Genomic DNA, 25368 nt, shown 5'->3' with positions numbered 1-25368 from the left:
TTTACAGAATATCAGAGTATTACAGCTAATAAAGTGGTTTCATGTTATATGTATGCATACATATGTATATCAAAATATAAAAATGTGTAATTGAGGTACTTAAAAAATACTCAAAAGCAACACATATTAACTTCTTGGAAACAAGATCAGGTCTGTTTACTCACCACTGTAATACCAGTAGCTAGACCTGGCACTAACAGTGTTCAAAAATTATTTTTCTCAGGTTTGAGATATAATTGATATATCATACAATATACTCTTTTTACATATACAGTTCAATATGTTTTAGCAAACATATATTGTCACATAACCACCACAACCACAAGACAGAGAATATTTCCATCATCTCAAAAAGTTCCCTTGTGTTCCTTGGTAGTCCCCTAACCCCTACTCAAGCCCCAGACAACCATCTTGATTTCTGTCCCTAAAGCTCTGCCTTTTCCAGAGCATCAAATAAGTGGAAACATAGATTATATATGTTTTTTAGCCTGGCTTCTTTCACTTAGCAAATATGTTGTTATTCTACTAGTAGTTCATGGCTTTTTATTGCCAAGTAGTATTCCACTGCATGGATATACCATAATTTGTTCATCCAGCCACCATTTGATAAATATTTGAATTATTTCCAGGTTTTGGTAATTATGAATAAAACTGATCTAAAAATTCACATGCAGGTTTTTTCATGGATATATGTTTATATTTCTCTTGGGTAAATATCTAGGAAAGGAAATACTGGATTGTATGCAATAATTATTTTTGAATACATGAATAATATCCCAATATTTCACATGAGCCAAATATACTGCCATGTAGGAATAAACTTTTCTTTTGTCTCTAAACCCTGTAGGGCTGTGCACCTCTTACAGCCTGCTTCTTGATCTTAGAATACTGGGAGGTGGGGTACCCATAGCTGTTTTAATATTTTAAAAGCCACAAATAATTTTAGTCCATTCCTAGAGTTTCTTTGCTGATAAAACTTTCCCCCAAACTAGTGGGTTTCTTCCCTATTTAATTTCAGTCAGTTCTACATGCCATTACATCACCTACAATTCTTTCCAAGACTAATTCTTTATTTCTTCACCTGACCTCTCTTTCTCAATTTAAAAATGGGTTAAACAGTGTCAAGCTTCTAAGGAGAGACTTTAACTTTAGTTAGGTCTTTGCCGTGGGTCATTTTACCCAAATGAAAAGTTTCACTATGTGCCATTTAATCTGATTCTTGCCCTGAGAAGCCTTAATCCATTGGAAAATTTTATCAATAGTCATAAAGTCCACATGTTTAGTCTGATATTTGCCTCAAGGTTGAATTTTGATAGGCTTTTGTTCCTTATAGATTTTCTCGATTTTATCTTGTAATTCTTGAGGTCTAAAACCAGTTTACTCCACAACTTGACAATTACAACAAGGGTAATCAAGAGTGTGCTACTGGCATAATGACAGCTATATAGATCAATGGAACAGATATGAAAGTCCAAAAATAAAACCATATGTCTACAGTCAACTGATTTTTGACAAGAGTGCTAAGAACATTCAATGGGGAAAGAATAGTCTTCTCAACAAATAATGCTGAGACAAATGGCTATCCAAGTGCAAAAGAATGGAGGTTGACTCCTATACCACATACAAAAATTAGATTATCTGAATTAGATAATTAGATTATCTAATTAAATTATCTGAATTAGATAATCAGGTATTCCCTTTTATTTCTGCTTGCAAATCAGCCAAATCTATCCCAAACTTGTCTCTTCAAGAGCACATACTGAGGCCGGGCACGGTGGCTCACGCCTGTAATCCCAGCACTTTGGGAGGCCGAGGAGGGCGGATCACGAGGTCAGGAGATTGAGACCATCCTGGCGAACACGGTGAAACCCCATCTCTACTAAAAATACAAAAAAAATTAGCCGGACGCGGTGGCGGGCGCCTGTAGTCCCAGCTACTCGGGAGGCTGAGGCAGGAGAATGGCATGAACCCGGGAGGCGGAGCTTGCAGTGAGCCAAGATCGGGCCACTGCACTCCAGCCTAGGCGACAGAGCGAGGCTCCGTCTCAAAAAAAAAAAAAAAAAAAAAAAAGAGCACATACTGCTAATATTGTGTTTCAGCCTCTTTCCCCAGAGAACAAGTTCATTAGACACCTGTTGTGCCTCCCAATTTACCACAGATGACAGTTTTACTAAATTCATTGCCACTACATAACATTCATCCTTTATCTTTTCAGCCTCCAATATCAGTTTCCTTGCTGGTTCCCACCTAACTGCTAAGGTAATGCCACACTTCTGAGTTTTTGTTATGCAGCATTCCATTCCCAATACCAATTTCAACATTAGCAAAGATAAGCAGGCTAGTAACCTAAAAATTCCAGCGGCTTAACCCATTCAATGCAGCCATAGTGAGGAAGAAGGACCCTTTTTTCTACATGTTCCACACATGGTCACCCAGAGACCAGGCTAGGAGATTTTACCAATTGGAATTTTACTCATCTTCATGGCTAGAAAGTCAGCTGGAGGTTCACACACCAATTCTTGTCTGTTTTGGCTTGGAAAAGATTAACTAAACTTCTATTCATAGCCCACTGACAACTATAAGAGACCTGGAATGTTTGGTGATCATCATTGTGTCTGCTACAATATGATTTCATAGTTTTATTCACATCAATTATATACTTTTTCCTGTTTCCTCTCTAAAGTTTTTAAAATGAGGACAAGAATATACATTTCAAAATAATATTTTGAAAATTACATGAGATAAAGGGCTTCCACTGTGTCGGATTGGTATAAGCCCCCTATATATACATTATTCTTAAAATTATAGAATTTTCAATGTTTGCATGCAAAAAGATCTTACATAGTTAAAGATCCATGTACATCAATTTAAAAGAAGGTGCTTGAGAATTTAAGTTACTTACCTTAAACTGTAATCATCTTCATCATCACATGATTTCATTTGTTTTGAAACAGGCCTAGATCGTACTTCTTGCCGATCTCTCTTAAATGAGTAGAGAAAGGTCATATATCATACAGAAAAAAAACCAAACCACTAAGATATACTCAAGTGCCTCTCTGAACATTCATCATTTCATAACTGTCCTGGGTTTCCATAACATAAAGGCACAGAATTCTAAATGCTATAGTATGAAGATAAGGTCTATAACACTAGTTGCACCTTTCATTTGTTATGGGTTAAAAAATTCCATCCTAAGGGGAAAATGTAAGAATATCAAGGCCTTTACATAATATTTCTAATTCCGGCTTCCCCATCCCTTTAGAGTCTTTCAACTTACACAGCATACAACAGAAATTAGAAGTAGGCATAAGACATTTTTTTAAAAATTCACTTAATGGGTAGAAAAATTTGTCGCAAATCAGGAAAAACTTCAATGTTGAGAAGGCTGTGAAGATGCTAAAAGTGAAGTATCAGGAGTAAAAGCTTTTGACAAAGACACATCAAGAAATTAAAGTAAGGCAAGATGGTGGAATAGAAGCCTACACTATTCATACCCTCTGCAGGAACACCAAATTTTAACAACTACCTGCACATAAAAACATCATCATGAGAGCTAAAAATCAGGTGAGCAATCACAGTACCTGGTTTTAACTTCATATCATTGAAAGAGTCATTGAAGACGGTTGGAGAGACTTAAATCGCTGATACCACCCCTCCCTGACTCACTCCTGCAGTGGCTGTGCAGCCTGAAGAGTCTGTGCACTTGGGGGAGGGACAGCACAGTGAATGGGGGACAGTACACTGAACTCAGTGCTGCCCTGTCAGAGTGGAGAGCAAAGTCGTGTGGGGCTGAGACAGTACCCATGCATGGAGGAAGCATTTGGACTAGCTATATCCAGAGGAAAATCGCCCATCCCGTGGGTCAGAACTCCAGTTTGTCAGCAAGTCACCACCACTGGCCAAAGTGCTCTGGGGTGCTAGGTAAACTTGAAGGCAGTCTAGGATACAATGACTCCAATTTCTAGGCAAACCCTAGTGCTGGGCTTGGCTCAGAGCCAGAGGACTAGGGTGGCACATAGGGAGACACCAACTGTGACCTAGGGAAACACCAACCGGGTCACTAAAGGATTGCTTCCGCCATGCCTTCCCCAACACCAGGCAGTGCAATTCGCAACAACAAAAGTGTCTCCTTCCTTCTGTTTAAGGAGAGGAGAGGAAAGAGTAAAGAGGACGTTATCTTGCATCTTGGATACCACCTTGGCCATGGAAGGCATCCAGTGGGGTGCCAGGCAGAGTCACACAGCCACCATTACAAGCCCTAGCTCCTGAATGACATTTCTAGACACATCCTGGGCCAAGAGGGAACCTGCTGCCTTGAAGGGAAGGACCTAGTTCTGACAGCGTTCATCACCTGCTGACTAAAGGGACCTTGGGCCTCAAATAACCAGCAGTAATACCAAGGTGTTAATAGTAAGCCATGGCCCTTGGGCTCTGAGACATACTGACTTCAGGGGTGGCCCAGCACATTCCCAGTTATAGTGGCTACAGTGAAAGACTCCTTCTGCTTGTGAAACAGAGGGAAAAGTAAAGGGACCTTTGTCTTGCACCTTAAGTACCAGCACAGCCACAGCAGGGCAGAGCACCAAGTGGACTCTTGGGGTCCCTGATTCCAGGATTTGACTCTTAGACAGCATTTCTAGACTTGCCCAGGGCCAGAGGGGAGCCCATTCCCTTGAAGGATGAGTCCCAGGCCTGGCAATATTCACCACAAACTGACTGAAAAGCCCTTGAGCTTTAAGTGAACACTAGCAGTGGCCTGGCAAAACCCCGCTATGGACTGGTGGTGGTGGTGACCGCAAGGAGAGGCTCTTCTGCCTGTGGAAAGGGGAGGGGCGAGCGTGAAGGACTTTATGTTGTAGTCTGAGTGCCAGCTTAGCCACAGAACACTAGAGCACCAGATAAATTCCTAAGATTTCTAACTTCAATCTCTGACTACTAGACAGCATCTCTGGACCCACCCAGGGCCTGGGGAACTCGCCACCCTGAAGGAAAGGACACAAACCTGGCTGGCTTCATCACCTGCTGATTGTAGAGCTCTAGGGCCGTGAGTAAATATAGGTGGTAGCCAGGTAGTGTTTATAGCAGGTTGTGGGCAAGATCCAGTGCTGTTCTGGCTTCAGGTTTGACCCAGCACAATCCCAGTGGTGCTGGGTACAGGGGTGCTTGCATCACCACACCCCTAGTTTCAGACAGCTCAGCACAGACAGAAAGAGACTCCGTTTGTCTGGGAGAAAATAAAGGAAGAGAAAGAGTCTCTGTCTGGTAACCCAGAGAATTCTTCCGGATCTTATCCAAGACCACCAAGACCTCTATGAGTCAGCAAGAACCCTAGTGATATTGGGCAGGGGACCCAAGTCCCTTTAAAAAACTGGAAAGCCTTCTCAAGAAAAACTGGCACAAATAAGCCCAGACTGTGAAGAGTACAATACTTAACTCTTCAATGCCTACACACTGACAAACATCTACAAGCATCAAGATCATCCAGGAAAACATGGCTTTGCCAAATGAACTAAATAAGATACCAGTGACCAATCCTGGAAAAACAGAGACATGTGACTTTTCAGACAGCGAATTCAAAATAGCTGTTTTGAGAAAGCTCAAAGAATCTCAAATATTGAAAAAGGAGTTCAAAATTCTATCAGATAAATTTAACAAAGAGATTGAAATAATTAAAAAGAACCAAGCAGAAATTCTGGAGTTAAAAATGCAACTGACATACTGAAGACTGCATCAGAGTCTCTTAATAGCAGAACCAATCAAGCAGAAGAATTAGTCATCCTGAAGACATGCTATTTGAAAATACAGAGGAGGGCCGGGCGCAGTGGCTCAAGCCTGTAATCCCAGCACTTTGGGAGGCCGAGACGGGCGGATCACGAGGTCAGGAGATCGAGACCATCCTGGCTAACACAATGAAACCCCGTCTCCACTAAAAATACAAAAAAATTAGCCGGGCGTGGTGGCGGCGCCTGTAGTCCCAGCTACTCGGGAGGCTGAGGCAGGAGAATGGCGGGAACCCGGGAGGCGGAGCTTGCAGTGAGCCGAGATTGCGCCACTGCACTCCAGCCTGGGCGACAGAGCGAGACTCTGTCTCAAAAAAAAAAAAAAAAAAAGAAAATACAGAGGAGACAAAAGAAAAAAGAATGAAGCATGCCTACAACATCTAGAAAATAGGTTCAAAGGGACAAATGTAAGAGTTATTGGTCTTAAAGAAGAGGCAGAAAGAGAGATAAAGGTAGAAAGTTTATTTGAAGGGAAAGTATCAGAGAACTTCCCAAACCTAGAGAAAGTTATCAATGTTCAAATAAAAGAAGATTATAGAACACCAAGCAGATTTAACACAAAAAAGACTACCTCAAGGCATTTAATAATCAAACTCCCAAAGGTCAAGGATAAAGAAAGGATCCTAAAAACAGCAAAAGAAAAGAAACAAACAACATACAAACTTCCAATACATCTAGCAGCAGATTTCTCAGTGGAAAACATACAGACCAGGAAAGAGTGGCATGACATATTTAAAGGGCTGAAGAAAAAAAAATCTTTTACCTTAGAATAGTATATCCAGCAAAAATATCCTTCAAACATTAAAGAGAATAACAGATCTTCCCAGAAAAACAAAAGCTGAGGCATTCCATCAACATTAGACCTTCCCACAAGAAATGCTAAAGGTAGTTCTTTAATCTAAAAGAAAAGGATGCTAATGAGCAAGAAGAAATCATCTGAAGGTACAAAACTCACTGGTCATAGTAAACATACAGAAAAACACAGAATATTATAACACTGTAATTGAGTGTAAACTACTCTTAAGTAGAAAGACTAAATGATGAACCAATTAAAAATAATAACTACAACAACTTTTTAAGACATAGACAATACAATAAGACAGAAACAGTAACGAGTTAAAAACTAGGGAGATAAAAGTGTAGAGCTTGTATTAGTTTTCTTTTTGCATGTTTGTTTATGCAATCAGTGTCAAGTTGTCATCAGCTTTAAATAATGGGTTATAAGATAGTATTTGCAAGCCTCACAGTAACCTCAAGTCAAAAAAACATACAATGACCACACAAAAAATAAAAATCATACCACAGGAAATTAAATTATACCACAAGAGAAAATCACTTTCAATAAAAGGAAAACAGGAAGGAATACCACAAGACAACTGGAAAACAAATAATGAAATGGCAGGATTAAGGCCCTTATCAGTAATAACATTGAATGTAAACGGACTAAACTCATCAATCAAAAGACGGACTGGTTTAATGGATGATAAAACAAGACCCCATGATCTGTTGCTTACAAGAAACATACTTCACTTATAAAGATATATAGAGACTGAAAATAAAAAGGGTAGAAAAAGATATTCTACACCAAAAAGAAAAAAAAAGCAGGAGAACCTATACTTAGACAAAATAGATTTCAAAACAAAAACTGTAAGAAGAGACAAAGAAGGTCATTATATAATGCTAAACAGGTCAATCCAGCAACAGGATATAATGATTGTATATATATGCACACAACACTGGAGCACCCAGGTACATAAAGCAAATATTATTTGAGTTAAAGAGAGAGCTAGACCGCAACACAATAATAGCTGGAGACTTCAGCACCCACTTTTGCCACTGGACAGATTTCCCAGAAAGAAACTCAACAAACATCAGACTTAATCTGCACTACAGAACAAGCGGGCCCAATAGACATTTACAGAACATTTCATCCAAAGGCTACAGATACACATTATTCTCCTCAGCATGAATATCACTCTCAAGTACAGACCATATGTTAGGTCACAAAACAAGCTGTAAAATATTTTAAAAACTGAAATAATATCAAGCATCTTCTCTGACCACATGGAATAAAACTAGACGTTAATAACCAGAACTTTGGAAACTATACAAAGACACAGAAATTAGATAACATGCACCTAAATTACCAGTGGGTAAATGAAGAAAATAAGAAGGAAATTGAGAAATTTCTTGAAACAAATGATAATGAAAACACAACATGCCAAGATCTATGGGATATAGTGAAAGCAGTACTAAGAGGGAAATTTATGCAGCTGTAAGTGCCTACAACAAAAAAGAACAAAACCTTCAAATAAATGACTTAGCAATACATCTTTTCTTCCCTTTTTTTTTTTTTGTTTGTTTGTTTGTTAGTTTGAGACAGAGAGAAACTCTGATGCCCAGGCTGTAGTTCAGTGGCATGATCATGGCTCACTACTGACTGGACCTTCCTGGGCTCAACCATCCTCCCTCCTCAGCCCCCCAAGTAGTTGGAACTACAGGCGTGCACCACCACATCTGACTAATTTGTATTTTTTTCTAGAGATGGACTTTCACCATGTTGCCCAGGCTGGTCTCAAACTTCCAGGTTCAAGTTGCATGCCTTGGCCTCCCAAAGTGCTGGGATTACAGGCATCAGCCACCACATCCAGCCAGCAATGCATCTTAAAGAACCAGAAAAGCAAAAGCAAACCAAACCCAAAATTAGTAGAAGAAAAGAAATGAAGATTAGAGCATTTGAGATTACAGCATAGAGAATTTGAAATGAAGAAAAGATTGATGAAACAAAAAGTTCATTTTTTTTAAGATAAGCAAAATTAACAGACTAACAAAGAAAATAAGGGAGATGACTCAAATAAATAAAATTAGAGATTAAAAAGGAGGCATTACAACAGACAATGCAGAAATTCAAAGGCTCATTAGTGGCTATTATGAGCAACTATATGTCAATAAATTGGAAAATCTAGAGGAAACAGAAAAATTCCTAGACACATACATACAACCTACCAAGATTGAACCATGAAGAAATCCAAAACTTAAACAGAACAATAATAAGTAATAAGATTGAAGCCACAATAAAAAAAATTTTCCCAGTAAAGAAAAGCCCAGGACCTGATGGCTGCACTGTGAATTCTATTGAACATTTAAAGAAGAACTAATACCAAACCAACTCAAACTATTCCAATAATTGGAGGAGGAGGGACTACTTCCAAACTCATTTTATGAGGCTAGTATTACCCTGATACTAAAACCAAAGACACATCAAAAAAAGAAAACTACGTGCCAATATCTCTAATGAATATTGATGTAAAAATCCTCAAAAAATACTAACAAACAGAATTCAGTAATATATTAAAAAGATTATTTGTCATGACCATGTGGGATTTACCCCAGGGATGCAAGGACAGTTCAGCATACACAAATCAATCAATGTGATACATCATATCAACAGAATGAAGGACAAAAACCATATGATCAGTTCAACTGATCCTGGAAAAGCATTTGATAAAATTCAACATCCCTTCATGGTAAACACACTTCAAAACTGGGTATAAAAGGAACAGACTTCAATACAATAAAAGCCATACATGACAGACCCACAGCTAGTGTAATACCGAATGGGAAAAACTGACCGTCTTTCCTTTAAGATCTGGCTTACTTTCACCACCGTTATTCAACATAGGACTGAAAGTACTAACTAGAGTAATTAGACAAGATAAAGAAATAAAGGGCATCCAAATCAGAAGGAAGAAGTCAAATTATCCTCATTTGCAGATGATATGCTCTTATATTTGGAAAAACCAAAAGACTCCACCAAAAACTATTAGAAATGATAAACTCAGTAAAGTTGCAGGATACAAGATCAACATACAAAAATCAGTAGTGTTTCTGTATGTCAACAATCTGAAAAAGAAATAAAAAGTAATCCCATTTACAACAGCCACAAATAAAATACCTAGGAGTTAATATAACCAAAGCAGTAAAAGATCTCTACAACAAAAACTATAAAACATCAATGAGGCCGGGCGCGGTGGCTCAAGCCTGTAATCCCAGCACTTTGGGAGGCCGAGACGGGTGGATCACGAGGTCAGGAGATCGAGACCATCCTGGCTAACACAATGAAACCCCGTCTCCACTAAAAATACAAAAAAATTAGCCGGGCGTGGTGGCGGCGCCTGTAGTCCCAGCTACTCGGGAGGCTGAGGCAGGAGAATGGCGGGAACCCGGGAGGCGGAGCTTGCAGTGAGCCGAGATCGCGCCACTGCACTCCAGCCTGGGTGACAGAGCGAGACTCCGCCTCAAAAAAAAAAAAAAAAATCAATGAAAGAATTTGAAGAGGACACAAAAAAATGGAAAAATATTCCATGTTCATGGATTAGAAAAATCAATATTGTTAAAATGTTCATACTACCCAAAGCAATCTACAGATTCAATGCAACCCCTTGCAAAATACCAATCACATTTTCACAGAAATAGAAAAAACAATCCTAACATTTATGTGGAACCACAACAGACTCAGAATAGCCAATGCTACCCTAAGCAAAAAGAACAAAACTGGAGAAATCACATTACCTGGCTTCAAATTATACTATGGTGCTATAATAACCAAAACATCAGAGTACTGGCATAAAAACAGACACACACACCAATGGAACAGAATAGAGAAAATCCAGAAACAAATCCATACACCTACAGTGAACTCATTTTTGACAAGGTTGCCAAGAACATACACAAAGGGAAAACGGAATATCCACATGCAGAAGAATGAGACTAGACCCCTACCTCTTGCCATATACAAATATCAAATCAAAATGGATTAAATACTTAAACCTAAGATCTCAAAACAATGAAATTACTATAAGAAAACATTGAGGAAACTCTCCAGGACATTGGAGACAAAGATTTCTTGAGTAATACCCCACAAGCAAAGATCACCAAAGCAATAATGGACAAATGGGATCAAATAAAGTTAAAAAGCTTCTGCACAGTGAAGGAAACAATAAAGAGACAGCCCACAGAATGGGAGAAAATATTTGCAAACTACGCATCGACAAGGGAATACAAGGCAGAAAATATAAGGAGATCAAACAACACTATAGGAAAAAAAACTAATAATCCAATTTAAAAATGAGCAAAAGATGTGAATAGACATGTCTCAAGAAAAACATACAAATGGCAAACAGGCATTAAAAAGGTGTTCAACATCATTGATCATCAGAGAAATGCAAATCAAAACTACAATATCATCTCAACTCTGATAAAATGGCTTATATCCAAAAGACAGGCAATAACAAGTGCTGGTGAGGATGTAGAGAAAGGGAACCCTGGTACACTGTGGGTGGGAATGTAAATTAGTACAACCACAAAGGAAATAGTTTGGAGGTTCCTCAAAAAACTAAAGTTACCATATGATCCAACAATCCCACTGCTGCGTATAGGTCCAAAAGAGGGAAATCAATATATCAAAGAAGTATCTGCACTTCCATGTTTGTTGCAGCACTGTTTACAATAGCCAAGATCTGGAAGCAACCAAAGTGTCCACGAACAGATGAATGGATAACTAAAATGTAGTACATATACACAATGGAGTACTATTCAGCCACAACAAACAATGAGGCCCTGTCACTTGCAACAACATGGATGTAACTGAAGGTCATTGAGTGAAATAAGCCAGGCACAGAAAGACAAACTTCACATGTTCTCACTTATTTGTGGGATCTGAAAATCCAAACAACTTAACATATGGAGATAGAGAGTTGAAGAATGGTTATCAGAGACTGGGAAGGGTAGTGGGGGATGCAGGGGTGGGAAACAAGGATGGCTAATGGGTACAAAAAATATAGTTAGAAAGAATGAATAGTACCTAGTATTTGATAGCACATGTTTATTATAGTCAAAATAATTTAATTGTACATTTTAAATTAACTAAAAGAGTATAATTGGATTTTTTTGTAACACAAAGGATAAATAGTTGAGGGGATGGATACCCCATTTTCCATGATGTGATTATTATACAATGCATTCCTGTATCAAAATATCTCATTTACCCCATAAACACTTACTATGTAATCACAAACATTAAAAAATTTAAAAAGAGAAAGTGAGTAAACAAAAATTAAATATGAGAAACCTTATATTGTTCGCTTCTGCAGGGGTAGGAATCCACTCCCCAACCCCTTTCCTAGCTTGTCCGTATTCTATTCTGTTTTTTATTTGCAGGGGGAGATTTTTTTTTTTTTTGAGACGGAGTCTGGCTCTCTCACCCAGGCTGCAGTGCAGTGGCCGGATCTCACCTCACTGCAAGCTCCGCCTCCCAGGTTTATGCCATTCTCCTGCCTCAGCCTCCTGAATAGCTGGGACTACAGGCGCCTGCTACCACGCCCGGCTAGTTTTTTGTATTTTTTAGTAGAGACAGGGTTTCACCGTGTTAGCCAGGATGGTCTCGATCTCCTGACCTCGTGATCCGCCTGTCTCGGCCTCCCAAAGTGCTGGGATTACAGGCGTGAGCCACCGCGCCCAGCCTGGGGGAGATTCTTTTTATGGGGCTCTCTGAGCAGAAAACGTAAGGAATCCGTCATCTACTATAACATGGGGTCCTTTTGTACAAGCATTTTCCTGCTCTTCAGACACCGGCAAAAACTAAAAAATGAAATAAAAATATTTTTAGTAAAACATTTAATTATAAATTAGTAAAATGTAATTATAAATTTAATTATAAATATTTTTAGTAAAACATCTACTTATAAATTATAAAATACAAATCTGTAACCATTATCAAAATACATTACTTGAAATGTTATATATTATACATTTCTTATTCCTAAATTAACAAATAATTGTAGATTTGTATAAGGCATTAAGAAAAAATATTGCCTAGGTTTCCTTCCCTGCTTCCATCAACTCCACTGTGGGGGACAGGAAGGACAGAAAGTAAGAATCAAAATTAGGTAAGAACTGGTAAAAGTTTTAAAGTAGACTCTACTCCTCTAAGGAGAGTCACTCTATCCTATCAATTAATAATGAGAATTTATAATGAGAATTTAGAAGACTGGAGCATCTAAATGGAAAGTACTTTTTCAGTGGCTTTTAGAAAATGTGTGCTTACTAAAAACATATACATATACACATTCCTATATCTGTGCATATACATTCATGTTCAGTTTGTAATAATTCATTGAACTGAACACACATGCTTTGGCTAGTTTTTTGTATATATGTCATATATCAAATGAAAAAGATAAAAAACTAGCATTTATATGGAATTATTAATAATTGTACATTTACTTACTATTATTTCCTTAGCTTGTCGAACCACATCAGCTGTTTTTGCCTGTAATTCTGCATTTAAACGCCTAAAAGCAGAAAATAATTGGGATATACTGAAGATCCTAACAAAAATAAAAATTAAACTTCAGCAGTTACACGTTATCAAGTGACCTAATCAACAAATGCCAAAATATACATATGGTATTCTTACTCTAAAATGAACACAGCCATTAAGAACTTATCCTCAACTCCCCATGATTCCTCCTTCCTTGTGGTAGGACCTCAAACACTAAGTGTTAGCCTTTCTGTGGCCCTCTACTAATTTCAAGTGAAGCAACTTACCTAATATATTTGGGAAGAATAAGCTGGGTGAGTTCAACAGAGTTGTTATTAGCCTACCTGCAAAGAATACAAGTTCTAATCTTGCTTCTCCAGAGACAGGCCCTGTTCTAATTGTGGGCAGAAGTGGGCAGGGTATGGGGGAGACCTGTTCTGGTTTGGGGTGTTGCTTTAACTGGGGAGCTAAATGTGAGGTTTAGTGAGCAGCCCACCAGCTGAGCTGTGAGGTGGCTCACACCTCAGCTACACACTTTAACATCAAGCTTCCTTGGAAATAAAGGTGACTATCTTGACCTCGACCTGTCACTCCTTTTTTAATTATGATTTTTCATTCTACCTGGAATCTAGCAAGAAAAGGAATACTATTTACTTGGTCCTATATTAAGACTGCAAGAATGACATTATTATTGAAAGAAATTGTTTTTAAAGGAAAAACTGCCCATAATCCTACCACCACCATCCATTTTTATTTTTAATATTCCCTTCCAATTTTCATCTATAGCATATACACAATTTTGTACTGTTTGCCCACAGCAATATAAAAGGAATATCTATCTCCACATAATCTTTATAAGCATGTTAAACGGCTATGCAATTCAATAAATTGCAAAGAACATAATGTACTGAACTCTGTCCCTATTGTTAAGTCCCCTTTTTCACTTTTAAAGGTTAACACCATAATAAACATACTCAGAAGCATATAACTTTTTTCTCCTGTTGAAATGTCACATTTCTAGACCACCTACGATCTTCTGAGGTTATGTGAAGGAGACATAAGGATTTGAAAAATTAGTTATCTTGTTTTTTTTAGACATGTGATTCACAAGTAACACAAAACACAACCTCCAGCCCAAGGGAAAAAAAAGAAGAGGGAGATCAGTACCATATCCTTTAACAGTCTGAAGCTTTAAGAAATATTTTTATATCTTAGGATTACGTGGTCAAAAGAAAAATATCTAAGAAAGACTTAAAGGTGCCTTTAAAGTGCCATTACCTGATTTTTCAAATTTCCCTAACAAGGACTAGATCACAAGGACTTAAATGGAAGTTTCCAGTTAATATAGTGGACCAAGATGACTGAGAAGACTATTCTACTCTAAATCCATGGACATGCCAGATAAAATGTAATGGAGGAAATATTGCTAAGCTCAAACTCAGGCAAGGGAAATGCCCTGGCACTAAGAATAAAGCAGCAATTCAAAGTGAGAGCAACAAACAGGAACAGAAGCCAAAATAGCTTAAAAGCTAGAATCTGATGCATGTGAGTCATGAAGGGATACACCTGTGAAACACAGACTACAAAAATTCTACCCACAACCTTAGGTGAGCAGAAATGAAACTAGAACCATGGGTAGAAAAAGATTCTCTTGCGAGTAATTAAAACAAACAAGAGGGAAGTCCAAATTCATCTTACCTAAATGATACATGCCAAAACTTTAAAATAGAAGAAAGCTGATGTGGAATCAATGAAAACTTGAAACTAGCAAAGGTAAATTGAAAACCACCCTATAGGGACATTTACTCATCTAGAATATGCAGGACTCTCTCAAAAAGCAAATTGCTAATGATGATTTCAAAAAGGTAACAAATTGCGTAAAGAAACAAGCTGCGAAAAGAAAGAATCAGCAGACGTGAGGAAAGAGAAAATTTGTACTATAAGAAGAAGAGATAATATAACAATTCAAAAAAGATTTTAAAATTAGCATTAATTTGTAAAATAATGCGTACAGAAAAAAACATTAGGCAAGAGCCAATTTTATCACAAAAAAAATGCTGAATTAGATTGAAATAATAAATTACACAAATGAAAAACACAGTCACTGAACTTAAGAAGAACTCAAGGAAATTTGACGGATATGTTGAACAATATAATGGACATAGAAGGAATGAGTGAATTAGAAGGCAGATATAAAGAAATCACCTACAAGGAGATACAAAAAACAAGGGGATAAAACCACAAAAGACAGGTTAACATCCATTGAAGACAGATGTTCTGTACCTACTATAACAGAAGTTTTAGAAATCCCAGAGAGGCCCGGGCGCAGTGGCTCACATCTGTAATCCCAGCACTTTGGGAGGTGGAGGAGGGAAGATCACTTGAGGCCAGGAGACCAGCCTGGCCAACGTGGTGAAACCCCGGCTCTACTAAAAACACAAAAATTAGCCAGGTGTGGTGCTGCATGCCTGTAATCTCAGCTACTCGGGAGGCTGAGGCACCAGAATCGCTTGAACCTGGGAGGCAGAGGCTGCAGTGAGCCAAGATCATGCCACTGCACTGCAGCCTGGGCAACAGAGTGAGACTCTGTCTCCAAAAAAGAAAAAAAGAAATCCCAAGAGGAGTGAATGACAGTATTTCAAGAGCTAATGCTAAGAATTTCCCAAACTGAAGACATGGATCTCATGAAGAATAAAGAAAACAAATCCACCTGTGCATACATCACAGTGAAAGTACAGAATTTTAAAGATAGAGAGTACTCCCTAAACTACCAAATCATTATTTTAAAAGAACAGAGAAAAAGTCTACCAGCATAATTATCTAAAAAGCTGACAGCAGATGGCTCATTAACACTTCCAACATTGTAACATTTATATTGTCTGTGACAATGTAAGGATATCTTTAATGGGCTGAGAAGGAAAAGTTGGCCATCTAGAACTATATTCAGATAAACTGTCATTGAAGAATAAGTGCAAAGTAACAATTTTCAAAAAGACTGGAGAGTTTAAGACTCAGGTTTTCACAGAAAATAACGAAGGGTCTACACTTCAGGAAGGAGGAAAATGAATCTGGAAAAAAAGAATCATGAAGATATCAGAAAACATGATAAATCTAAATTAGTACAGACTATAAAAATACATTGATGATTAACTGGGTGTGGGTGTATTCAAAACAACAAAGTAAAATATTATCTAACTTAACAGAGGAAACCAAGTTAAAGAATTCTAACATCTTTCCAAACCAGTAAAAATAAAGACATAATGAAAACCCATTCAACCAGCAGAAGACAGACAAGAACCAAAGACAAGACATAATAGAAAACATAAAAAATAAGGTGGCTAAGACAATTTCAAGTTATGTAATAACATAAATAAATTAAATTCACTTATTAACAGGCAGAAATTATCAGACTGGTTATAAAAAGAATGCTCTTACTGATAAATGACATACAAAGTTTGAAAATAGAGGGATGAAGAAAGATATAACAGACACTGCATAATAATGAAAGGAATCAAGAAGATTTCAATAAGTCAAATAAGATACTCCCAAACAAAAATGGCCACAATCATAAGGATTTTTTAAAACTATAATTATAATTGATGATTTTTAATACACTTCTAACAGAAACCAATAAAGCTGCAACAAAAAAAAGCGAGGATACCGATGTCATGAAGAACAGATATAGAACAGATTAGACAACAAATAATAAATACATTTTCTATCAAAGAACACATAGAACTTTTACAAAAAGGGAACATGCACTTGGCCACAAATAAGTCTCAATACATTTAAAAACTTAATATATCAATTCTCTAATCATATGAAATTTAAAATAAACTAGGCTGGGCCTGTAATCCCAGCACTTTGGGAGGCCGAGGCAGGTGGATCATTTGAGTCCAGAAGTTAAACACCAGCCTGGGCAACATGGCGAAGCCCAGTCGCTACAAAAAATATGATACAAAAATAAGCTGGGCATGCTAGCACATGCCTGTAGTCCCAGCTACTCAGGAGCCTGGGAGGTGAAAGTTGCAGTGGGCTGAGATCACACCATTGCACTCCAGACTGGGCAACAGAGTGAGACTCTGTCTCAAAAAAAAAAAAAAATTACCATGGCATGGTGGCATGCGCCTGTAGTCCCAGCTCCTCAGGAGGCTGGGGTGGGAGAACTCTTAAGCCCAGGAGGTCAAAGCTACAGTGAGCCATAATCACACCACTGCACTCCAGCCTGGACATCAGAGCAAGACCTTGTCACATACAAACTTAGAAAAATAAAAACTAGACAACAGTAAACAAACAACCCTATGTGCTTGCAAACTAAAAAACACACTTCTAAAAATTACTATGAAAATCATATAATATTTAGAACTAAATAACCATAAAAGAAATATACATCAAAACAAGTCCTGGAATATAGTTAACCTATAGTTGAAGAGAAATTTAAAGACACAAATATATTTATTTAAAAATAAGAAAAACAATAAATGAGGTAAAGAAATTAAAAAACAAAAAATCAATCCACCCCAGTTAGAAGAGATCATTTGTCTTTATTTCTATAAAGATTAATGAAATTTTAACATCGCACAGATTAGCAAGAAAACCAAAGCTGGTTCTCTGGAAAGACCAATGAACAGATAAATCTCCCAGGAAGCTTGATAGAAAAAGAAAAAGACAAAACTAAACAATATTGGAAAGCTACCAAAAGGAGGGGTGTACATGGTTATGCATACAGTCAAGATTTCAAACGTACCACCATAGAGTCAGTTTATGCTAATATATTTTAAAACATACATGATATGAACACTTTTCTAGAACCAAAAATTATTTTAGAAATAACCAAAAACTATTCTAGAAATAGTACATCTAAATAATCATTAAAGAAGCTAAATTCATAGACAAAAAGAATCCCCTTGAAAAAAGAACACTAGACTCAGACAGTTTCACAATTTTAATCAAAGGGCAGAAAATCTGTAATTATAAAAAGCTTCCAAGAAAAGAAACAAAAAAGGAAAACTATTTGGCTTCTTTCATGTAGCCAGAATAATATTGATATCAAAAACGGAAAGGAAAAGAACTAGAAAAAAAAAGTTTAACACCCATTTCACTTTTGTTCATAGATGCAAAAAACCTACATAAAATTATAGCAATCATATCTAGCAGTCTTTAAAGTAAAACAAGAAACCTGCCTTTGTAGTTCAGTATGTTAAAACATTAAAGGAGGGGAAAAGAACATACCAATACCCGAATTAATTGGGGAAAAAATAAGTTTTGATACGTTTAACACTCATTCAAATTAGGAAATAAGGGGAAGAATTTTAAACATAATAAAAAGAATCTACCAAAACCCTAGGGAAAATCTCAAATGTAGTGATTATTAAAAGTGGGCTTCTCAAAATCATAAACAAGGAAGCTCACCATCACTTTTTCTGTTCCATATCACATGGGAAGTCCTAAACAGAGAAAAAGAGAGAATGCAGGAGAATTATCAAGGGACAAAATGATCAAAATTTGCATATAATTGTCTTCATCAAAAATCCAAGGGACTTCACAGAATGAATAAAAGAGCCCAGCAGGACTGAAGATCTGTGTGTATATAAATACAGATGTAGCATCAACATCTAAAAATTCTACATTTATAACCAATTAGAAAATGTAATAGAAAAAAATCCACTTATTATATAGCAACTAATCAGTACCTTGAAGCAAATTATATATGCAAGAATTTTATGTAGTAAAATGATAAAACACTATTAAAGGTCAAATAAATCCCATAAATGGAGAAGTATCATATTCATGGAAGATTTAATAGCATAAATAACTCAGTTATCTGCAAATTAATCTGTAAATCCAATGTGACTGGGATTTATGAGGGTGCTTGCCCTACCAGTTATCATGTTATCTTATTGTTAGCTATCTGTATTATAATACAGGAATGAAGCTTGAAAAATTTATCCACTTGAGCGATTACCATCTTCCTTAGTCTATCCTCTTAGATAGTGATTATTTCCTCCAACAGGAGCAGAATTGCAAAGGTTTTGGATTGAGGTCTCTGGGAAGTAGCATTCTAATGATTAATGCCAAGACAACAGGTGGCAAAACAGATACCATACTGTTATTTCATATTCTTGCTTACAGGGATGGCCAGACATTTTACTCTTCTGGATGACACAGAAGTACTCTAGAAGATTCAGGTAGTGTAGGGAGTTACTCTGTTCATATGCTTCAGAGTGCACAACTCAGAGTACAGATGACAGAACAAGTAACAGCTGGCCACCATATAATACTGTTTAGCTATCTCGTTTTATAAAACAACTCGTGCTAGAATAGAATAATGGTCCCTGTATATTTCTCATTTTAAACAGGACTATATCCCTAAAGATGCACCAGAACTAGGTGCAAAATACAAAATACACTCTCAAATAACTGAACAAATAAACCTAATCCAGGTATTTAATACTATATGGTTAATGATAATGAAAATTACCGTTTTGATTCAGACACAGCTGATAAAGAACTATATATAGAAAATAGATTAAGTTGCTTAAGTACACTTTTGAACTGGGATAATCTGCCCATTTCATAAGAGAGAAGAAGATATGATTATCTTCCTACTTGCTGTGGTAAATTGGTCGGTGTATAGTTCATCTAAACACAGTACCCTTCAGTTTTAATTTCAAATATGCTTTAATTTTAAATATATATCATATGTAGATCATATGGTAACTCTAGTTTAACTCTCTGATACAAACTGTCAACTATTTCCAAATTTTAATCTAGTTATTTTATATTAAATTAAAAAGAAAGGGAGTCGTTAAAAGGCACTTTTTTATAAGGGTATGTACGATGGCAAATAAAACAGGCACGGTCTCTGCCCTTAGAACTTACAGTCCAGTGGAGGAGACAGACAAAAAGGAAATTCACAAATGAATTTATTGTAACAAATTATGCTAATTAGAAAGAAAAACCAGTGAGACAATGAAAAAGACCAACAAGGGAGCATACTTAGCATGGTCAAGGAAGGCCACTCACATTACAGGTTGAAGGCGTGTGTGACTGCCTCTTTCCAGAGACAGAAAGAAAACCTGGGAGTTTTCGGAACTAAAAGGCCAGTGAAGCTGGAGAGATTTAGGATGAAAAGGAGAAGAGGGAATAAGATCAAATACGGGAGGCAGGAGGAGCCACATCGATCAGAGCTTTTGAAACGCAACAGGAAACTATTGTACAATTTTAAGAAAAGGAATGATATGATCAAATTAAAAGATTACACTGACTGCTGTGTGAAAACTTGGGGATGAGGAGTGGAATGGGCCAAAAATGAAAGCACCGTTGTCAAGATAGTTGTAATTACACCGAGAACAGGTAAGAAAAGGAACATTTGAACGAGAACGGTAATTCTGATTGCAGTGGGAAGCATCCTTTCAATTTAGAAACCAACCTAAAGGAAATTTACCCAAGGTAAACTCTATGAACTTGAAATTAAGCGAAATAACCTAAACTATCAAATGAACTATTTGCGGCAATTCCTGCTACCCGAATAACTTTCAACAGTATCTTGCTGTTTACTTGAGCTACATTTCAAATTAAACAACATGTTTACTTGGGCTAAATTTTCGCCCACTTCAAATATCTTCGAATACGCAGGCGAACTACTCAGATCAGAGATAAAAGGATCAACGGCAGGTGAACGAGATGACGAGAAGGGAATGCTGCAGAGTGAGTGGTCCCGAAGATCCAGCCAGTCTCCAGGAAAAAAAGCCTCATTTAGATGAAAGAAAGAAGGAAAAGCTCAACCGCTGAATTTCTTACTTATATTCTTCCTCCAAGGCGAGGAGGTCGGGTCCAGATGTAGAGGGTTGCTGAACGGGTGGCGGGAGCGGAGTCCCTGGAACGCTGCTTCTCTGTAAAAGAGCCAGAGACTTTCAGAGCCAAAGTTAAAGGAGGTTAGGCGTCCTAGTCGCCGGAGCCTAGACGCTCCCCAGGAGCCTGGAGTCGAACTGACCTTAAGACCCAGACTTCGCCCCGCCATCTTTGGCGACTGCGACGCGGTTACCGAGGCAACGACGCATCTTCCCGCGAGAGTTTCCACATCCCGGGCAGCCTCCAGCCCGGTCGCCTACGCCTTCCCACTCCCAAATTCTGTGCGGAGAGCCGGGCGAGACTCTGGCAGCCGCCCCGGCCTTTGCTCGCACCACTCGGCACTGCCCCAGTAACCCAGGAAGGCTTCTTAACTGGAAATTCGACTTACAGCCGGTGTAAATTCTCAACTTGGGGGTTGGAGGAGTTTCAGCCCAAAGGGGCAGGTCCGTTGCTGCTACTCTGTAGAAAGCAAGCTGATGAGGCAAGTTCCTCCCTGTTGTGCTCTTCAAACCGTTAGTGGCTAATCCGACCTTCACCCCTTTTGCTTAAAGTGAACTCTTCAGTGGAATTCAGAAGTTTTGATTTCTAATTTTTGTTTACAGCATGCATGGCTAAGACTCAGGCTCTCAAGTTAGTAAACCTAAATTCTATCCTGTCACTGCCACTTACTAGTTATATGGCCTTGGGCAAATCACTCTGTATCTCAGCCACTTCATTCGTCAAATGGGAGTGAGAATAGTGCCCACTTGACACTTACGAGAAGCAGATGAATTCGTGCTTAGGATCGTGCCTGAAACACGTAAGCAGTTAATTATTTCAGTTGTTTTGGAATAAAATTGACGTCCGGAAATAAACCGTGATATGTATGGTCAACTGATCAAGGGTGCAAGACCATTCAATGGGAAAAGAATCGTCTTCAACAGATGAGGAGACAACTGGATATACAAATTCAAAACAGTGCAGTTAGACCCTTACCTCACAACATATACAAAAATTTAAATGTATCAAAGACATAAACTTAGGAGCTAAAACTCTAAAACTCGTCAAAGAAACTGTTGGTGTGAATCTTTATGACCTTGAATTACAATTCTTAGAATCCTTGATGGATTCTTAGATATGACACCAAAAGCATTAGCAAAAAAAAAAAAAAAAGAAAAGAGCCTGGGCACGGAGGCTCATGCCTGTAATCCCAGCACTTTGGGAGGCGGAGGCGAATGGATTACCTGAGGTTGGGAGTTCAGGACCAGCCTGACCAACATGGAGAAACCCTGCCACTACTTAAAAAAAAAAAAAAAAAAAAAAAAAAAATTAGCCAGGTATGGTGGCTCATGCCTGTGATCCCAGCTACTCGGGAGGCTGAGGCAGGAGAATTGCTTGAACCTGGGAGGCAGAGGTTGCAGTGAGCTGAGATCACACTCCAACCTGGACAACAAGAGTGAAATTCTGTCTCAAGAAAAAAACAAAAAAGAAAAAAAAAAGAAAAATAGATGAACTAGACATTATCAAAACTAAAAACTTTTTGTTTCAAAAGATACCATAAATAAAGTAAGAAGACCACAGGAAGAGGGGAAATTCTTGCAAATTATATATCTGATAAATAACTTGTATCTGGACTATAGAAAAAACTATTAAAATTCAAAAATAGGTGAATGCAATGGCTCATGCCTGTAATCTCAGCACTTTGGAGGCTAAGTCAGGAGGATCACTTGAGCCCAGGAGTTCCAGACCAGTCAAGCCAACACAGTGAGACCCCATCTCTACAAAAAAAAAGGAAACAGATAAATAAAAATTAGCTGGGTCCAGTGGTACATGCCTGTAGTCCCAACTACTAGGAGACTGAGTTGGGAGGATCGCTTTAGCCAGGGAGATCAAGGCTGCAAAGAGCCATGGTCACACCACTGCACTCTAGCCTGGGTGACAGAGTGAGACCCTGTCTCAAAAAAAAAAATTTTTTTTAAAGACAACCCAAGTTAAAAATGGGCAAAGAATCTTCAGTAGGGACTTCTCCAAAGAACATATACAAGTAGCCAAAAAGCACATGAAAAGATGCTCAATATTATTTGTCTTCAGGGAAATGAAAATTAAAACCAAAATGAAATGCCACTTGACACCCACTAGAATGGCTATAATCAAAAAGATGGACAGCTAGACGCAGTGGCTCCCACCTGTAATCCCGGCAATTTGGGATGCTGAGGCGGGCAGATCACCAGAGATCAGGAGTTTGAGACCAGCCTGGCCAACATGGTGAAACTCCATCTCTACTAAAAGTACAAAAAATTAGCCAGCGGTGGTGGTGCATGCTTGTAATCCCAGGTACTCAGGAGGCTGTAGCTGGAGAATCGCTTGAACCCAGGAGGTGGAGGTTGCAGTGAGCCCAGATCGTGCCACTGCACTCCAGCCTGGGTGACAGAGGGAGACTCCGTCTCAAAAAAAAAAAAAAAAAGGATGAACAATAACATGTGTAGAGGAGGATGTAGAGAAACTTGAACCCTCATAAACTGTTAATGGGAATGGGAAAATTGTGCAGCCACTGTGGAAAATGGTCTAGCAATTCCTCAATAGTTTATACACAGAGTTACCACACAATCCAGCAACCAGCAGCCACTGCTAGGTATACCCCACGCAAAATGAAAACACACCCACATGAAAAGTATATATACAAATGTTTATATCAGGATTATTCATAGCAGCCAAAATGCAAAACGAACCCATAATGGTCATAAACCGATTAGTGGTTGAATAAAAAGTGGTATATTCATACAATGGAATATTATTCAGAAACAAGAAAGAATGAAGTACATATATAGCACAATATGGATGAACCTTGAATATATTATGCTAAGTGAAAGAAGCCATTCACAAAAGACCAAGTATTATCTAATTTCATTAACAAAAGATCACATACTATAGGATTCTATTTCAATATGACAACATATTGTAGAAAATGTCCAGAATAGGCAAATCCATAGTAACAGAAGTAGATAGTAGTTGTCTAGGCTTGGCAGATGATGGAGGGTTAGCTAAGGAGTTGCAGGGTTTGGGGGGTGCTAGTGAAAATATTCTAAAATCAATTGTATTGATGGTGTACATGTCTGTGAATACATTTAAAGCCAATAAGTAGTACACTTTATATGGGTAAATACAGATATGTGAAATGAATCACTCAAGCTGTTAAAACATCTTAAAAATAACAATTATTTACAACATCAAGGGATAAAGAAAGGAATACTATGCTAGCACTAATCAAAAGGAAGCTGGAGTAGCTATATTAATTTCAAACAAAGATGACATCAGAACAAGTAAAATTATCAGGGACAAAGAGGAGCATTAATGATAGAGGTCAATTCTCCAAGGGGATAGAACAATCCTGGTGTATATGCTCCTAACAATAGTGTCAAAATGCATGAGGCAAAAACTGATAGGACTTGCAAAAAGAAATAGACAAATCCATCATTATATTTGGAAACTTCAACATTACTCCTTCAGTAATTAACAGGTTAAGCAGGCAGAAAATCAGCAAGAGTTGCTCTGGACAGCACCATCAATCAACTTGATCTCATTGACATTTATAGAATACTCATTTCAGTAACAGCAGAATACACATTTTTCTCAAGGTCACATGGAACAGTCACCAAGCTAGAAAACATTGTACCCATAACACACTTTAATAAATTTAAAAGAATAGAAATTATATAGTTTAGGATAGCTGTAACAAAGTACCACCAAGTGAGTGGCTTAAAACAACAGAAATTTATTGTTCCATGGGTCTGGAGGCTAGAAGTACAAAACCACAGTATCACCAGGACTATGTTTTGCTTGAAACCTGAAGGGGAGACTCTTTCTTTGCCTCTTTCTAGCTTCTGATGGTAACTGTCACTTCTTGACATTCCTTGGCTTGCAGCTGCATCACTACAACCTCTCTTTGCCTCTAATCATGTAGCATTTCCCCTGTGTGTTTCTGTCTTTGCATGGCATTCCTGCTTTTCATAAAGACTCCAGTAGTATTGGATTTGGGCCACCCTAATGACCTCATCCTAATGTAATTACATCTGTAAAGACCATATTCACAGGTACTGGGGGTTAGGAATTCAATATATGGTAGGGAGGGGGAGGTGGCACACTTTAACCTATAACAGAAATTATACAAACTGTGGTCCCAGACCACAATAAAACTAAACTAAAAATCAATAACAAAACAGCTGGAAACCCACAAAATATTTGCAAATTAAATTCATACTTCTAAATAATACATGGATCAAGTAAATATCTAGAGGAATTAAAAAAACATTTTGGGCTGGGCGCGGTGGCTCATGCCTGTAATCCCAGTACTTTGGGAGGCTGAGGAGGGAGGATCACAAGGTCAGGAGATCGAGACCATCCTGGCTAACACAGTGAAACCCCATCTCTATTTAA

At 37.9% G+C, this 25368-nt stretch overlaps 1 protein-coding gene across 2 annotated transcripts in view; it reads right to left on the bottom strand.

Moving 5' to 3' along the window:
- TEX9 (testis expressed 9) overlaps positions 1–21435 on the bottom strand; it is a 67865-nt gene extending 46430 nt beyond the window's left edge. The window contains exons 1-4 of one of the 2 annotated variants that reach the window (XM_050796835.1): positions 21344–21435; positions 20905–20996; positions 13069–13132; positions 2903–2982 (exon numbers count right to left, since the gene is read on the bottom strand). In XM_050796835.1, the coding sequence (XP_050652792.1) occupies positions 2903–2940 (38 nt within the window). In that variant the 5' untranslated portion in view covers positions 2941–2982; positions 13069–13132; positions 20905–20996; positions 21344–21435. Of the gene's footprint in view, positions 1–2902; positions 2983–13068; positions 13133–20904; positions 20997–21097; positions 21163–21343 lie in introns of those variants that run through there. The other variant, XM_050796834.1, reaches the window with a different exon arrangement.
- Between the last annotated feature and the right edge of the window lie 3933 nt (positions 21436–25368).

The sequence above is a fragment of the Macaca thibetana genome, chromosome 7 (assembly GCF_024542745.1).
Source record: "Macaca thibetana thibetana isolate TM-01 chromosome 7, ASM2454274v1, whole genome shotgun sequence".
NCBI classification, from domain to species: domain Eukaryota; kingdom Metazoa; phylum Chordata; class Mammalia; order Primates; family Cercopithecidae; genus Macaca; species Macaca thibetana.
Note: the sequence above shows the minus strand (reverse complement) of the source record. Positions and strands in the feature narration are given on the sequence as shown.